Source organism: Lutra lutra, chromosome 10, assembly GCF_902655055.1.
Source record: "Lutra lutra chromosome 10, mLutLut1.2, whole genome shotgun sequence".
Classification (NCBI taxonomy): Eukaryota; Metazoa; Chordata; class Mammalia; order Carnivora; family Mustelidae; genus Lutra; species Lutra lutra.
The window spans coordinates 110,102,662-110,120,350 of NC_062287.1; the positions used below are offsets into that span (position 1 = coordinate 110,102,662).

General features: G+C 46.0%; 1 protein-coding gene across 13 annotated transcripts in view; it reads left to right on the top strand.

Annotated features, from left to right (window-relative positions):
* PPP6R3 (protein phosphatase 6 regulatory subunit 3) overlaps positions 1-17,689 on the top strand; it is a 142,109-nt gene that overhangs the window by 73,392 nt on the left and 51,028 nt on the right. For all 13 annotated transcript variants that reach the window (XM_047692687.1, XM_047692686.1, XM_047692697.1 and 10 more), the window contains 4 exons: positions 1,305-1,442; positions 4,346-4,411; positions 7,358-7,470; positions 11,325-11,438. In XM_047692687.1, the coding sequence (XP_047548643.1) occupies positions 1,305-1,442; positions 4,346-4,411; positions 7,358-7,470; positions 11,325-11,438 (431 nt within the window). The remainder of the gene's footprint in view (positions 1-1,304; positions 1,443-4,345; positions 4,412-7,357; positions 7,471-11,324; positions 11,439-17,689) is intronic.

A 17,689-nucleotide genomic window follows, 5' to 3' on the forward strand; every position in this document is an offset into this window, starting at 1 on the left:
CTCACGGGCCAGGACGGCCAGCCGCAGGGTCCCTTCGGCGTCAGGAGCGGTAGCATCTCTGCGGCGTCCTCCTCCGTCGGGGACCCCTTGCTGTCCCTGCGGTGTTGTCCGCGGCCCTGGCCGCAGTTCGTGCCTTTGGCCTCCTGAGCCGGTGCTTTCGCCACAGAACCACGCGGTATCTTGGTCACATCTGACTTTTTCCTCTTTTCTCCTCCGCTGCGCTTGTAACAACTACTGTGTGACTCCGTTGTGATGGATTAATTGTGTCTCACTTCTCGAAGGCTTATGTCGCCACATTTTACCTTCCTGTTCAGAGGAGCGGCAGGTCACAGGTGCTCCTCCGTTTGCGCCGTGGGGCGTGAAGCGATTTTTGTCATCTCTGGCTCATAGACTTCGTCCCTGGGATGACAGCAGGATTTGTGGCTTTGTGGCACGCCGATCTAAGTTGAAACTTCAGCGCAGCCACCGTTGGGCTCTGGCAAGACACTTCACTGGCCTGTGCCTTGGTTTCCCTGTCTGGCACGCCGAGTGGGGCAGCCCCTCCTCGAGGGCATCAAGAGGGTTCACTGAGACTTAGCTGCTGCCACACTGGCCACGCCGCTTCCGCGACATTTGAAGAGACGCTGGGTGCAGACGGGCAGAAGGCCCACAGGGGTATGTAGGACAGAACTCTCTGCCTCTTCTTGCAGAGAAGAGAGACCCAGGTGGCAGTGGTAACGTCTCGGGTCCCTGTGTAGCTGCCCTCTCCTCCTCGCTCACCCTCCTGGTGTCCATCTCGTCAGTGAACAGCTGACGTCGGGCCACGTGTGATGTTGTGTAGCCGCTGAGCTCGCCGCCAGGACGGACTTAAAAAACACTTGGTGTTTTGAATTGTTTTTTCCTACTTGCTGGGGACTAATAGGATTTTGAGTATTTACTCTGCATTTTAGTGCCGTCTGAGGGACTTGCCTTATGTCCATAAGCTGCTGAATGGTATGTTCCTGGGCTCTCTGTAGGGCATTAAATTATTTATCCTTATTCTCTGACAGTTAATAATGCAAGTGAACAGAAATGAAAGACTTCGTTATGGTGTATTTACGTGAGGAGACGTGTGATAATTTGAGTTTTTCTCCCAAGGGGTTTTGCACACGCTGACAGTAGGCTCCCCGGTCTCCCATCTGGTTCCAGCTCAGCGTCTGCCAGTCCTCCACTCAGGGTGGCGGTGGGTTTCGAGAGGGACAGTTCGAGGGGTCAGGATGGAATATGCCGTCAAGGTGGTGGTTCCCCGGTTAGGTGTCTTTCAGTTCTGGTTTGTTCTCCTCTAGATTGTGGATTTCTTGAAGAAGAAACGTGATTTCGTAGACCTTATCATAAAGCACATAGGAACTTCGGCCATCATGGACTTGTTGCTCAGGCTCCTGACGTGCATCGAGCCTCCGCAGCCCAGGCAGGATGTGCTGAACGTGAGTAGAATCAGGACCCCTGCACCGGGACGGGGAGTGGCCCCGGAGCCTGCAGGGCTGCTGGGTGCTGGGAGGGATTCCAGGGGCTTGGGAGAGGAAGGTTGTCTGGGAAACGGGGTGGGGGTGGGGCTTTCAGGGAGGAGGGCAGGGTGGGGAAGGAAGGGGGTTCCAAGGTAGGAAGAGATTATGATTTTGCAGGGTTTTGCAGGGTTTTGCAGGGTTCGTGTTCCAGATGTGTGCATCTGGAGGGGCCTGTGGAGTTTCTTTGTGAGGGGTCCTTTACTCCCTGCTGGTTTGGTTTTCAGTGGGAGTGGGGCAGTGGAATGGGTTGAAAATGCATTTAAAGCTTGTCTCATGGAAAGAGCAGGAGATGGGGAGCTGCAAATCTGGTCTGGGGATTCCACGAGGCACCGCTCTTGAGAGCGCGACCACACCGCAGGGTCTGGGCTGCAAGGGCGCATGTTCCAGGAAATGAGCCGTCAGGGTAGTGCTCCTCTTGTGGGTAGTTGGGATCATGGGAGAAGAGGAGAATGGGGCTTACTTCCAAAAGCACACGTATTTTAAAAGTTTGGTGGATGGTTATTTTAGGATACGTGTGCCTCTTGAAGAGCTGTCTTAAGTGGAGTTTGGGTGGGAAGAGGGAGAGTGTGAGTGAGTGAACATGAGATTCCGCACAGGCTCTTATCTTTGCCCCTTCTTCTTGTCTTCTGTCTCCTTCTCTCTGATTCTCTTCACTCCCTTTTTCCAGAACCTTCCCCAACCTGTTCCATCCCAAACCCTAGCACCTACTCATTTCTTTGAAATTAGTTTTATTGGAAAAGCTGATTTTAATTAAAGACTGGAAGAACCAGAGGAGAGGCAGGAGGGCCTGTCAGGTGGTATTCCAGGAAAGGCATGTTCTGCTGAGGTGAGCAGGCGTGCTTGGGCACGTGTTTGTGTGAGAGGGATGTGGTCAGGGCTGGCTCTGTAGAACCAGGCAGAGGTCTCCTGAGAACCGTGGTCATCGTGAGGACACCAGCTGAGGGTACCTAGTGAATGTCCTGGAGTTGCCTGTAGGCAACTCAAATTGAGGTGTTGGTTGGGGTGTTGGTTCTTTTTAGGTGTGTTTTTGTGGCTATCTTTTCTCAGAAGATGTTGAAGATTCCAGGAAAGATTGTTGAGGGCAAGGGGAGGGGTCACCTTTGGATTGCTCTAGGGAGTAGTGATTAAGTGTAGTTTTTTAGAATTCTTTTGTCACTTCTGAGTTGAATTTTAGGGCCATTTCTTCTGGAGCGATATGGTGATAGGCAGTTAATAAAGGCTTAGGTTAGGGGAAGGGTGGTTAGAAACTTAGATTTGGGTACCCGCCATGGCGGTATAGGTTCTTATTAATGGCTGTGGAGGCAGTAGGAGTGTGGGGCTGATCGTTTCATAGTGCACAAAGTTTCCTTCCTGCTCCCCCGGTGGGCAGGCTCCCTCTCCACCCTCCACCCCATTGCGGCTAAAGTGTGGCCCCAGGTGTCACCTGGGGACTCAGGTCTCACCTCTGCCCTACTGAATCAGAGTGTGCGTTTTGGCAAGATCCCCAGGAGCGTGACTGATGTGCCTATTTTTTTTTTTTTTTAAGAATTTATTTATTTGACAGAGATCATAAGTAGGCAGAGAGGCAGGCAGAGAGAGAGGGGGAAGCAGGCTCCCCGGAGCAGAGAGCCCGACGCGGGGCTCGATCCCAGAACCCTGAGATCATGACTGAGCCGAAGGCAGAGGCTTAAACCACTGAGCCACCCAGGTGCCCCCTGATATGCCCATTTTGAAACCGATCTTAAAATATAAATTTGGACCTTTAGCTTTGTACTCTCTCGTAGCTTTGTATTCATCTTCCTTGGGCACCATTCTCTTTAGGGAGCAGGCAGCTGTGCCCTTAGCAAATTGTGTTTGATTTCTTGCCACCCAGCCTCGTGCCTCCCTGTTTCCCCCAGTTTCCCTTTAACCTTTGGGTTTTGTTTTGAGGTTGTTTCTGTTTTTTTTTTGTTTTTTTTTTTGTCCTTTCTTGACTGTAAGTGCCTTGTTTATTATGTTGCTCCTCTTCCTGCCTAATATTCTGCTAGCTGATATTTATTCTCCCTGTTCTTCTTCTCTTCTTATTTTCATTCACGGCGGTACTTCACATGTAGATGAGAAAGAGATTGTCCTGGGCCGGATATTGGCTCTTTACTAACTCCTGATGGGGCAGATGAACTCTCCTGCTGTGGTGCCCTGCCCCCATGTTTCCTGTGGCTGTTTTGGTTTTGGAGTCTGAAAGTTCATCATATGTTTTAACCCAGAGGCTTAGTACTAAATACTGCTTTTCTTAGTCTTTCTGAAGCTGCCCTCCCCTCCTTTTAAGATTGATTTGTTTACTTGAGAGCATACACAGGCATGGGAGTGGGGAGGGGCAGAGGGGGAGAGAGGATCTCAAGCAGACTCTTCTGAGGACAGAGACTGACCCTGAGATCCCAACCAGCGCTCTGATCTAGGCTCCTAACTGACTGAGCCACCCAGGTGCGCCTCTGACACTGTCTGAGGGTGAATACTGTCTTACAGAAAATGTGTGAATTACACAAACACACACACCCCAAACAAAATACAGACCTTTTTAGTGCTTAGTGTTTGAGAACTACCCTGTGGCTAAGAAGCTGATGTTAGAATTTTTTATGTGGGAATTGTAATTTGGGGCATAGTTGGTAGTGTTGGCTGTAGTTTAAATAATATATTCACTGGCATTTTCCTTGGGGGACTTTTAATTTCCTGTAGTGTTCAAAGTCCAGAGAAACCTGTAACATTCTACTTAAAATGTGATGGATATTTCCAAGTATGTTAATCTTCATTGGGGTTTGAACACGAGCCACGCATTGCTATGATTACCTCTACAATGTGTTTTACAGTGGTTAAATGAGGAGCAAATTATCCAGAGACTTGTGGAAATAGTTCATCCATCGCAAGAAGAAGATGTAAGTTCTCTTGTATGACTGTAAACTTGATTTTTTTGAAAAAGTGGAATTGTGTTTATTTGGGCATAGAGCATAGTTGAAGGAGGTGTGAAGGTAGAGGACAGGTAAAATCTGGCATTCTTAAAGTTGACAATTTTCTAATCACTAAAGGCTTTAAAAAATATTACATTTTGCTGATGCCCAGAACCTTTTTCAGAAACGTGGACAGCAGCAGGCCCTGGTTCTAGCACCAACTTCTGGAGCTTGGAGCTGAATGTGCTTTGTTACAGACCTCCTCTGTCCTACTTCTTTTTCCTTCCATACACATCATTAACCCAAATGGGGTGGCCGCATCTACACTTGTGTTTTCTGTTCTGGCTTCGCTGTGCAGCAGCATATCAGAATCTTTGCCACTGTGGAAGCCGTGGAGTGTTGAGCCCCTGGCACTCGTATTTCTTGGCCTTTCTTGGCCAGAGGCACTGACAGGTTTGGCTTTGTCCCGGGAGCTGAGGGTTGACTTGGCATTAGGATTGAGGCCGCTCTGCAGTTTGCAGACTGAGCTCTGTGCTGAGGGGATGCCTGTTTGGGCGGGGTCTCCCGGACTAGCCATTGGCCCCAGTGGAGGAGGCCCCCAGCTCTGCTGCTCCTTTTTTTTTTTTTTTTTAAGATTTTATTTATTTATTTATTTGAAGGAGAGAGAGAGAGCATGAGAGGGGAGAAGGTCAGAGGGAGAAGCAGACTCCCCATGGAGGTGGGACTCCTGGGATCATGAACTGAGCCAAAGGCAGTCGCTTAACCCACTGAGCCACTCAGGCGCCCCCTGCCCCTGCTCCCGCCTTCCGTCGCAGCCCGAGCCCTGTGCGATTGTCCCCGTATAGCCCTTTCTGCCTGCAGACATGAGAGCTCTGCGGCTCAGCCTCCTCTCTGGGAAGGAGGTGATTGTAGTAGATGGGTGGGCTGTGTTGTGGGGAGGTCAGGGGACCCTCCCGTGTGCCTTAAGGTGCCAGTTAGATTTTGAAGAGTAAGACGTTGGAGGAGGAGGACGAAGGGGGAAAGGTACGCAGAGGATATTCCCGCTCGCAAAGCTTGATTTAGCCCCTTCTCCTTGGGTGTATTCAGATACTTTGATACCTGGAATTTATATCTAAAACAGCCCCCGCTCCCCATAAAAAGCTAACCATTAAAGGTGCTGTTGGTTCCCGATCTTCCCTTTGGGACAGTGCATCTGCGTTGTTGTTCTGTTAACGTTCAGAACACAGCCCGGTGTGCGCCTGTGTGCGCCTGCGTCGGCTGCTGCGGTGGGAGCAGCCCTGCCCAGCAGGGACCTGCGAGCTGGTCGGGCTTGTAGCGCCTCCTATGCCCGGGGCGGGGGTTGGATGCTTCCAGAGTGCTGCTCCCATGTGATTCAGGTGTGGCCGGTGCGGGCCGTGGAGAGTGATGATGGGAGCGTGGCCTGTCCCCTTCACAGGGCGTACATGTCCATGGACAAGGCTTGCCTGTTGCTAGGTTTGCACATTCTCAGACAGAAGAGCTGATTGCTCAACAGGAAATCATGCCAATCTGCAGGGCTCAGGAGAAGCCCATCTGCAGCTCTTCTTCTTTTTCTTTTCTAAAGGACAAAGCATTTGGAGCATTAGCAGCTTCTTTGCCTGGCTTGTAAGAAAGTTAATTTTGCTTTGGACAGTCCCGTTGATACTTCTGTTTTGTATTAAGTGATAAGTCACATGCTGAAGTCATACGGACCAGTTGATACTTACTAAGGAATGGTTAGACTCCTAATTCTAGTCAGTGGACTTGATACCCTGGTGTGTGTTGTCATCTGTGCTGGACATCACTGCCTGCCTGTCCTGGGCTCGAACTGCTCGGTCTGCGGGTGGTGCCCAGTGCCACGTGCCACAGAACAGAATGCATTTGGGTGCTATGATTTTAGATTTTCCTGTAAGGTAAACACACTGTACACTGGGAGAAGATGCAGTATTTCTTGCCCTTTGATATATTCCAGAAAGCTATATTTGCTTTTTTTTTTTTTTTTAATCAGTGCTGATTTAAAAGGTGATTTATCAGCTTCTATGCTGATAAAAATATATACAGTTGACCTTTGAACAACATAGGGGTTGGGGTGCCAACCCCCCACGAAATCGAAAATCCATGTAAAGCTTTTGATTCCATAAAACTTAACTGATAATAGCCTGCTATTAGCCATAAGCCTTACCAATAAGGCAACCCATCAGTTAACACATATTTTGTGTATGTATTACATCCCATGTTCTTACAGTAAAGCAAGTTAGAGAAAAAATGTTACTAAGAAAATCCTAAGAGAAAATACATTTAAATAAGTACTGTACGTATAAGAAAATCTTCATGGAAGTGAACTTGTATGGTTCAAACCCATGTTGTTCAAAGGTCAGCTGTATTTTGTGGGGGGGGCGGGGTATATTGTTTTCAAGTTCTCAGTTGTAGAAATTTTTCCTTGCCAGAACTTTTTTTTTTTTTTTTAAGATTTTATTTATTTATTAGAGATCACAAGCAGGCAGAGAGGCAGGCAGAGAGAGAGGAGGAAGCAGGCTCCCTGCTGAGCAGAGAGCTCCATGCAGGGCTCCATCCCAGGACCCTGGGATCGTGAACCGAGCTGAAGGCAGAGGCTTTAATCCACTGAGCTACCCATGTGCCCCTCCTTGCCAGGACTTTGATGCCATGTCCCTACACATAGTGATCTGTGCTATGCGGTGTTGTTAGTGAAGCTCATTGGCCTGGCAGGATCAGGTAGTCTTGTGTCTACCTGTGTTCCTTCTTTTTTTTTTTAACCTACATTCCTTCTTTTGAGCTTGACTTTTTACTCACTCACTGCAGCTTCTTAACGGCCAGTGTTAATTTGTGTTATTTCCTAAGCAATTTACTCGATAACGTTTTGTTATAAACTTGACATTTGACGTGTTTTATAGTTAAAATTGTACTTTTTTCCCTTAGCGGCATTCAAATGCTTCACAGTCACTTTGTGAAATTGTTCGCCTGAGCAGAGACCAGATGTTACAAATTCAGAACAGTACAGAACCAGATCCCCTGCTTGCCACTCTAGAAAAGTATGTTTAAAACTGTTCTTGTTCTTTTCTCCTTTTTTTTTTTTTTAATTGTTGCTATTTGTTGTGTTACCAGTGTGAGTGGTTGGTAAGTCTTCCATCTGTGGGAATCATGACCCTGCAAGATACCCTTGGGTGGGGGAGGACCGGCTTATCCAATCTCAGCCATTTGTGATGCCCAGTGGACACCCGCAGGGTAAGAATGTAAAGAAATGACATTTATGCGTAGACTTGGAACTTCTGAAGTAGATATAAACTAGAATTCCGTTAAGCTGTCGTAAGATGGGGTAGCGCGTGCTGACTGTGGGTTACTGCTCCGCAGGTCTTTCGTGAAGAATAATTTCATACACAAACTGATTTGACCCATTGTAGTCAAGGATTTTACCAGAAGCTCTTCTTAGGATTTTCTGTGCCTTTGCAGCTGACTGGGGGCGACCTGACCAGACCTGATTCGAAGGGTTACAAGCTTTGTGTGTTTTTTGTCTCTGTACTGCTCTATCCTTATTTTGAGACGATTCCTTGTGAGCGGCCGTCTCATGTTTGGGTGGAAAATAGGTGGAGGATGGTGTGCTGTTTTGAAATTTGTGAACGGCCAGCCCGTGGGTGCTGGCTTCTCTAGATTCGCACATTTTCGGAAGGAATACTTGGCGTTGCGCTCGGGCACACATTGGGCCTGCAGCACCCGGTGAGATGAGCAAGGAGCAAATTAGAGACATGGTATCCTTTTTAAAGTCTGTCATCTGAGAAGTAGAATTGTATTTTCCCAGGAAAGGATTTGACTGATTCTCTGAAGTAAGCGAAACTTAAATTATCAGCTTCTAAGTAAAACATCAGTTTCCTTCCCCACTTCTGTTATTCTTGGCACTATGGCGTATATACTCTTTTTGTAAATATAAGACATTCCCCATTCAAATACTAGTAATTATAGCAGTGTTAGGTTCAACCATGTAAAATTGCCCTTTGAGTAGGTTAAAAAAAATGTTGAACCCCAACAGTCTCATGGTTCATGACAGCATTGTTCAATAGAAGGAAAAGTCAGATGTCATTTTAAATGATCTAGTGGCCACATTCAAGTAAAAAATAGGTGAAATTAATTTTAATAATATATTAAATTATTAAAAATATTTGAATAGATGCTTATTTAAAAAAAAAAATCACTGAGGTATTATACATTCTTTTCTTTGCCAGAGTTTTGGAAAGCCAGCGTGTATTTTACACTTAGGACAGGTCAGTTCACACTCGTTACAGTTCGAGGGCAGCGGCTGTGGGGGACCGCAGATTCCCCCCAGATGCGGGACCGGCTCAGCGCCCCCGGAGCCTGGGTAGGGCCCAGCTGTGACAGTGCAGACTGTGTCTTCAGTCCCAGTGATCAGGCAGCTCTAAACGGAACCATACATGCCCAGAATTGGCATTATTAAATATTCGTTGGAGTAGATGTCTTCAGATTCATGGTCATGATGAGTTAGGGGTCCAGTGATGTCACCGCAGTTGGCAGCGGGGAGACTTCCTCTACAGCAGTGCCTCCTGCATCCGTCTGAGAATGAGAAGCAGCCCCCTTTAGTATAACGAGACATGCTCCCGTGTTAAGGTGAGTCTTTCAGTAGCTGTTGATAAAGAAAATACACAGTGACCAAAGGCTTCTACGGGTTTGGTAAACTTATTAATCATAATAGCATTTGTATATGGCTGATATATTATTAGGTGATAATGTACAATATTGGATAAACTGAAAAATATAGCAATATTATTAGGCCAATATGCTGGCCATACATAGTACACAGATGACCCAGCTCTTTATATGGCCTTACAGCCCACAGTTGGGTTGCCACGGTGTGTATAAACACTTGCGTGTATGTGTGGTGTAGCACGTAAAGAAAAGTTCAAAACGAGCTCAGGTTAGAGAAGATGGTCAAGATGGGTAGACGTCATACCAGAAGGTCTCTGAGAAAATGGAAGTGTTGGGCAGCGAGTAGCTTGGGTAGCAGTCGGGGCTTAAATTGAGTATATACAGTTTAGTGACTCTGGAATTCTTCAAAAGTTTAAAATTCCTTTTAAACCAGTTGTGTTAGAGAAGGTCGGACTGTGCCACTTTTGAGTCTTGATACGAAGGATCTTAGAATGAGTTGGAGTTTGGTCTCAGTCGGGCCAGGCTGCGCTCCTCTGACTACCCGTGTAGAAAGCAGAGTCACAACAAAAGTGCGCCGGAGTCTCAAGGCCTGGTAAAGTCCTTGCAGGGCTTCGTGCGTAGAGCAGCTCCTGTGGGGAGTTTACTAATGCTGATCCGAGAACTCTGGGTTTTTTTTAAATGTGAAAGAAAATCCGTTTCTCTGACGTGTAAATAAATGCCTTTACTGTTGAAGGAATACAAAAGCTCTCGTTTTACCCTGTCTGAGCAGCTCGGTCCTTCGGTTTATGATTCCTTCTGTAGTGGCTGATGTTCTTGTGTTTAGATAAGACTCATAATACGGTTCAGCTGTACGTTAACATCTTGACCGTCCGAGTTTTGCTGGGTATCATATCATTTTGTCCATTAGTGGGACGCTTTCATGGTTGTAGACGACTGATGAAGCCATGAGCTAGTGAGGGCCTCTCTGGGAGCCACTCCCTCAGGCGTCAGCATCTGTGAGCCTGTGATGCACTCCTGATAAGGAAAAACATTCCGCTTCAACGAGAAGGTGGACATCTGCACTTGGATGCTGGGTCCATACTCTCCTGTGGCATGAGGCTGCTCTTTGAAAAACAGATGTATTTACTATGAAAAAGCTGCCTGTTTTCTAGAGCCCAGTCTCAAACCTAGTATTCATTCTGTAGACTTGCTGTGTGTTGAGTGATTTTTATAGTGCTGTTTTGGGTGAAGGTCTCACCATTTTAGTGCCGTCTGGGTAATTGAAAGCTCCTTCCACCAAGGCAGGGAGTGGGGGCGGGGGGAGGGATCCTCTGAAGTTAGCTTAGATACCAGTTTTATTTGCTTCCCCCAAATAAAAAGGAGATTCTGTCCTACTTGCTGCCCTAGCCTGGCAAGGGGACTGGTGTTGGGACGCAGTGAACACAGCTGTACTGTGGGGTGGCTGGCGTCTCTGCTGGGTGAGCAGCAGGGGCAGCCCAGCTGTGTGTCCCGTTGTGAGGGCGGTCCCAGGTTTCCAACCACTCGGATTCTGAAAATTCCCAAGATCCTAAGACACTGAGACCTTCCTTGAGAATGTCCATATAAATTTACCTGACAAGTTACCCTTGTGTCTTACAGTCATCGTGGCCTTGAGTGTATAATGGGAAGAGCCTGTAGAGAATGTTTTGGCTCTAGTTCAGGCAGATCTGCTTCCTGCCGCCATGTTATTTTGATTGACCAAATTTTAATTGTAGGGTGAAATGCAACAATTGATCTTTTACGTGTTTTAGATCTTAGTTAATTATACATTAATGCTTTTGTGGGAAGACATTTATGGGTTCTAATTAGCCTTTTTGAAAAATTCCCCTCATCTTGTGGGGTGAGGAGCTCCAGATCTTCTGACCACCCACAGCCGCCACCACCAGCACCCTGATCGGAGTGGGGGGTGACTTCCAGTCTGGAAATACTTGTTGGCTCTGACAAGATCTGCGGAGGCAAGCAGGGCCCAGGTGACTCTGCTGAGGGGAGGGAGTAGGAGAATACATGTGGGAGAGTTAGATTTTGGAATAAGCAGGATCATTTGTCTGGTTTAATAAATGTATTAAAAATAAAATGTTAAGTGAAACAGATATGCCCAAGTGGGGTTGAGCTTTTGTAGAGTACTTGCCTTACTGCTACCATGCTCTTTTTCTCTGACGTTACTGTTAATTAATGTTACAATTAGCACCTGACTGTTGATTTGTTTCCCTAGGCAAGAAATTATAGAGCAGCTTCTATCAAATATTTTCCACAAGGAGAAAAATGAATCAGCCATAGTCAGTGCAATCCAGATACTGCTGACTTTGCTGGAGACGCGGCGGCCCACGTAAGCTTTCCTTTTGTCTTACAAACGCTGAGCCATTTTGCTTTGCTTTTAGATTTTCTAGAAACTAATAAAAGTTGTTGGTTGATAAGCTACGGTCTCTTGCCCTTGAACTGCAGGTGCTGAGCATGTCTCCACCGTAAGAACTCCGACTTAGTTTCATCCGAGGTGGGCTGTAGGGACACGGTTGAAGATAGTGTTTGGTGAGCGCCGTGCACTGGCGGCGTTCGGGTATTTGCAGTAGCTACGAGAAGGCAGCTACAACAAGAGGTGTCATAAACAAAATGTGTAACACAAGAGAATTGTGCTCTCCTGTTCAGGTGGCAGTTCAGGGATGCTTTCTGTCTTGTGATTCTGTTCTGCACATGCTGACTTGAGTCTTCGGATGGGCTCTTCAGGGATTTCACATGTAAGGGCCCTGCGGTTCGTGAGGCTGCTTTAAAATGGGTGGGCAGATGGCTTGCAATCTTGAAGGAGAAATTTGGGCCAAGTGTTTCAGAATCAGAAATATGGTCTGCTTTTCCCGTGTATGTGCCCTGGACCAGCCGGATGACATGGGTCATGTTACTCTTTGTGATTTATGTCCAGTGCTAATTCACTTAGAGCTTGTCAGGATTTCCTGATTTGTTCCCTGGAGCATGAGGGTTTGAAGAGGTGGGTATATGTGAGCGCTCCAAGAATATGTGGTTTAGAGATTAGAGTTTGTATTTTCTCACTCACTGTTAGATTTGTCCAGCCAACCAGAGGGCGTGAAGAGGACAGAGGAGGCTGCTTTCAGCATATGAAAATCCCGGCCATCCAAGGTTTCTGGATGTACTTTTCATGGTGTCATACTAGTTTCAGGCAAAGTAGTGAACACAGTCATTCCGTTTCCCAAATTCCTGACCTTTGTTCCCGGTTTGGTTAGTCTTTGGTCAGCGGCAATGGAAGGCAGTTTGGGAGCAGTGCTTTGAAGATCTTGTACTTTGGGGATTGTGTCTGCAGTTATGACCGTGTCTGCATCTTCTCCTGCAAACTCTATTGTAAAGAATGTTACCGGTGACTTTTAAGGTCTTCATCAGGTGGTGCAGGCCTGTCCTCCTGCTCCTCGTGCTTCACGGCCGTTGTACCATCTCCTCAGGTGAAAGCACCTGAAATGGTGCCATGAGGCTTCTGTCAACTCCCCTGACTTGAGAAGGGAATAAATCTGAGAAAAAAGGTACATCTTCGCAAATGGAAGAAAGAAAACACAGAATCAGTTATACAATCTAGAGCGGAGAAGATACAATAGTAAGAGAAACAGTAGAAGGACATTTCTGACCAGAAGGAACTTGTCTTCAGATCAGAAAGTGACAAAATGCTACAAGCAAGATTAAATTTAAACGGGGGGTGTGGGTGGGGGAGAAGTGCTCAGATTTTAGGCTTTTCCCGATGAGATTTATGAATCCCAAGAAGAAGGGACAGATCTTTGAAGTATCTGGATAAGAAAAAATGGGTTAACCACAAAGCAAATCAGATTACCAGGCATCTCGTATGTGAAGCTAAATAAAGACGGAAAGCAGAGGGCAGGACCGGGCCCCGGCGTACTGCTGCTGACTGTGGGACACGTGCGGGCAGAGCAGGCCTTCCCTGGCCTCTGTGACCTCAGCAACCTCAGCGTTCCATCTGGCTTCTTTCCCGGCGGGAAGTACCTGAAGATGGACTCGACTGAAACCAAACAAAATATTAAAGAACTTAAAGGAATAATATTTATAAAAGTGGTAATAAATGAAATGGATAGGGTTTGAAAATTACTCATGAATGTGAAGGTTAAATGTTCAGAATGAATAATTGAATAAGTTATGTGTTGGGAAAAAACAATACATTTTAGATTATTTTAATAAAACTCAAGAAATAAGGAGATGGTATTAGCTCTTGCCTTACACCAAGGAGTTGGGGTACTTTCATAGTTTCATTTTTCATCTTAGTGAAATTAAGAGTTCACGTACGTTTTCTATAAATGCACAACAGTAGTAGGCTAGGCCACTCCCGGACCTCCCTAGGGGACAAGGAGGGCAAAGACAGCTGAGAGTTCTAGATGCCGGGGGAATTTGCGCACACCTGTAAGCTGTTCTTGGGGAAGCGGTGGTGGGGGTGGTGGCAGGCTGAGAGACCAGAGAAAGTGTCCCTTGCAAAATGGGCCTCAGGAAATGGGCCTCAGGAAACAGCAGCAGTCTTCAGGGGAAATGCACATGTCCCCACCATAATCCTTCCCCTAGCGCCTGTGGAACGAAGCTCTTGGGCCACCAAGCAAATCATGTAGTCATAAAGACACAGGTGAAGACCATTTGCAGTGGGAAGAAGGGATCAGGAAAAAATCCTCGAGGCCATGAGAGAGGCAGGGATACATTCTGGGCCCCAACAATTAGAGATCCCCACTGAAGGAGGGTCAGTGAGACTTAGGGACCCTTTAGCTGCCTAAGACAGGCTAACCCAAAACAACACATTTCCCCCTGTTGCCCCCATTCCAGTAACAGCAGCAGTCAGCTGACGGAGGAAAGGCTAGTGCGGGGTGGGGCCGGGGAGGGGTGGGAGCTTTGTCAGGCTCAGGAACAAGCCTAAAGGGAAGAGCTTCAGCTAAGAGTAAGCTAAAGTGTGATGTGGAGAGAAACTTGGCAAACCAGCCCTATCTATAAATACAAAGTAACTTGAGACACATTTGAAGTCTGTAACACACTGAGGGGAATCAGTTCTAGCAAACCTAGCTCAGCTATTGACTTCAGATTGATTTAAACCCTATGCTGGAGGTGTAGAGAGAAAGAGATGTGTTCATTCCAGAAATAATGTTTACATTGGCTTATACTGCCCTATACAACTCGCCCACCTTTCAATCAAAAACAACCAAAAAGATAAACAAGATAAAAAGAATCCCAAAAAACTACGAGTACGAGTAGTCCTTAGAAATAGATTTTAAAGTGCTGGAACTGTCTGACAGGGGAATTTAAAATAACTGATTAATATGTTAAAAGATTGCGGGGAAAAGGAACAGTATGTAAACAGGTGGGGGCTTTAAGCAGAGTGAGGGAAGATCATATGGAAATGCTAGAACTAAAAACCACAGCAGAAATGGAGAATGCCTGGGAGCTTATTGGTGAACTTGGACCAACTTGAGGAAAGTATCAGTAATGGGACATTAGAAATTATCTACACTGAACCATGAAGAGTTAAACCAAAAACACTTGGTTTGTGGCCTACAAGGGTCTGGAAGTAATGATATGCCACTGGAAAAGAGGGTGAGTGCCCAGATCTTGGTTTCTCACACCATTCTCCAGGGAAAGGAACCAGAGCTCCTTGGAGAAATGGCCATTCCTGTGATGGGGGCAAGAGGAGCCTAGAGCATCGTGTAGTACAAAAATAAGGAAGTATTAAAAACCCTACAGAACTCTGCCACGTAAGTGGCAGGGGTTATGTCAGAGGAACACAGGAGCCGGCTGAAAGAGCTTTCGTTGGCCAAAGCTGATTCTCACAATCAGTGACGACAGCATAATAATTGGTACAATAAAGTAAAGCTGTGTTGTTTTAGTACCCAAAGTACAGAATATGCACTGGCTCATACTGTTATAAATAAATGGAGGAGAAGAGACAGATGTCCTCTGGAGAAGAATTTCAAATGGTTCATGTAGATGCTTCCTCCTCAAAGGGGAAGAACTAAACTGCCCTCTTAGTGTAGACCGCGCGCTGTGACTTCCTTCCAAAGAGTTCTGTGTGGAAAGGTAACAAAAAGAGCAACTTGACAGTGACTCTGGCAAACACTTCCTCAGCAGGATAATCAAAGTGACGAGCCAGCACTAAGTGCTGTTGACAGTTTGCACTTTTTTTCATGGGGTAGTGAAAATGACATCTTACCTGTGGTCTCTGCCTCAGAGACCCTGTGATCACGAGGAAAACGTAAGACGAGTTCCAGTGAAGGGACATTCTGCAAAATACCTAACCAGTGAAGCCTGAGATCTGTCACAGCCAAGAGGAGGCGAAGGAGACATGACAACTGAATATAATGTGATGCCTTAGGCGGGCTCCGAAATGAAGAAAGGCGCAGCTGCAGGTGGAAACTGAGGAAATCTGAATAAAGTGTGGATTTTATGTATCACCCGTGGTTTACTGTGACTTGTGTCATACTAGCGTACAATAATAATAACAGGAAACCGAGTGCGGGTTATGTGGGAATGCTGTGTACCACCTTTGCAGGTTTTCTGTCAGTCGGGAACAGTTCTAATAGAAATGAAGAGAGCATCTGCAGAGAAGACCGGTGAGAATATAGAACCCTGACAGCAATGGCAGCTGGGCTGACCCGAGTGACCCTTGCAGAGCCTTGCCCTGGCCACATCATGGTGCGCGGTCTTTTCAAATGCACATGGGACTTCTATCAGGGTAGACCAGAGTCTCAGCCATGAAACAAACCATATTGAGTTAAAATAATATACACAGTATTAATTCAGACCATAATGGGTTTAAACTAGAAATCAATAAAAAAAGATTGCTGGAATGAAGCAACACACTTTATAAATAACCCCAGGGTCGAAGAGGAAATGAAGAGAAATGAGAAAATATTTTGAACTAACTGATAATGGAAATGGGGCACATTAGGATTTGTGGAATGAAGTGAAAGTAGAAGAAGGAAAGTTCTAGCATTAAATGTTTGTATATATATATATTTTTAAAGATTTTTATTTATTTAACAGAGAGATCACAAGTGGGCAGAGAGGCAGACAGAGAGAGGGGGAAATAGGCTCCCCGCTGAGCAGAGAGCCTCATGCGGGCCTCGATCCCAGGACCCTGTGATCACGACCCGAGCGAAAGGCAGAGGCTTAACCCACTGGGCCACCCAGGCGCCCCATTAAATGTTTACATTAAGAAAGGAAGACAGGGGAAAAAAAAGGGAAGACAGAGTTTTGTGTCCGCGATCTAAGCTCCCACCTTAAGAAACTAGCGAAGAAAGAGCAGATGAACCCATAGCCAGCAGAAGGGAGGAATTAATAAAGATAAGAGCAGAAAGAAATCAAAGAGATTGAGAAGGGAAAAATAATGCAGAAAATCAGTGAGACCTAAAAGCGGTTTCTTTGAAAGGGTCAATAAAATCAGTTAATCTCCGGCCAGATTAATGAAGAAAATGTAGAAAAGATACTCATTGCAGAACGCAGGAATAACTGCATTCCCACAGACATTAAAAGAACAATAAGAGAATACTGTAAACAGCTCAGGTAACAATTTCAGTGATTTAGGGATGGGTAGCTTCCTTAAAGGAGTAGTACCGCCAGAGCTCACTGCAGAAAGTAATAGGTACAGCGTAAACAGCTGTAGACCTGTCAGCAAAATTTAATTCCCATTTAAAAGCTTCCAACAAAGAAAACTCTTGGCCCAGATTGGCTTCATTGGTGAATTCCGCCAAAGATCTAAGGAACTTCAAGAACATGGAAGAGAGGACATTTTCCAGCTCCTCTTATGAGGCCATCATTACTTGGAAACTAGACCAAAATATTACAGGGAAGAAACCTACCACAATTCCGCAGGAGCCTAGATGCAGAATTCCTCAAGAAAGTATTAGCATATTAGATCCAGCAGTGTATTAAAAAGACAATATATCGTGACCAACTGTGGTTTATCTTGGGAATGCGAGGCTTGTTCATCCTTCCCAGATGAATTAGTGAGAATGACTAAAATCCAGAGATGGACACCACCAGAGGCAGGTAAGATTGTGGATTAACAGGAACTCTTATTTGTGGCTGGTGGGGACGCAGAATGGTACAGCCTCTATAGAAGACAGTTTGACAGCTTTTCACAAAACTAAATATAATCCAGCTCCTTGGTATTCACCGAAAGGAGTTGAAAACTGATGTTCACACAAAAACCTGCACACAGGTGTTTATGGCAGTTTTATTCACACTTGTCAACACTTGGAAGCAACCAAGGTGTCCTTCAGTAGGTGAGTAGGTAAATAAATCGCGGTATAGCCAAACGACTATTACTCAGCGCCAAAAAGGATGAGCTGTCAGGCCTTCAAAAGACACGAAAGAACCTTGAATGTAGATTACTAAGGGAGAGAAGCCAGTGCAAAGACTACAAGCTATATGATTCCAAATACATGACTTTCAGGATAAGGGAGAACTGTGGGGACCATGAAAAGATGAGGGGTTGGCAGTGGGGAGATGAATAGAGCATAGAGGACTTTTAGGGCCATGAAAATAGTATGATGCCACAGTGATGGGTATGTGTCGTCGTACATTTGTGTAAATCCCTGG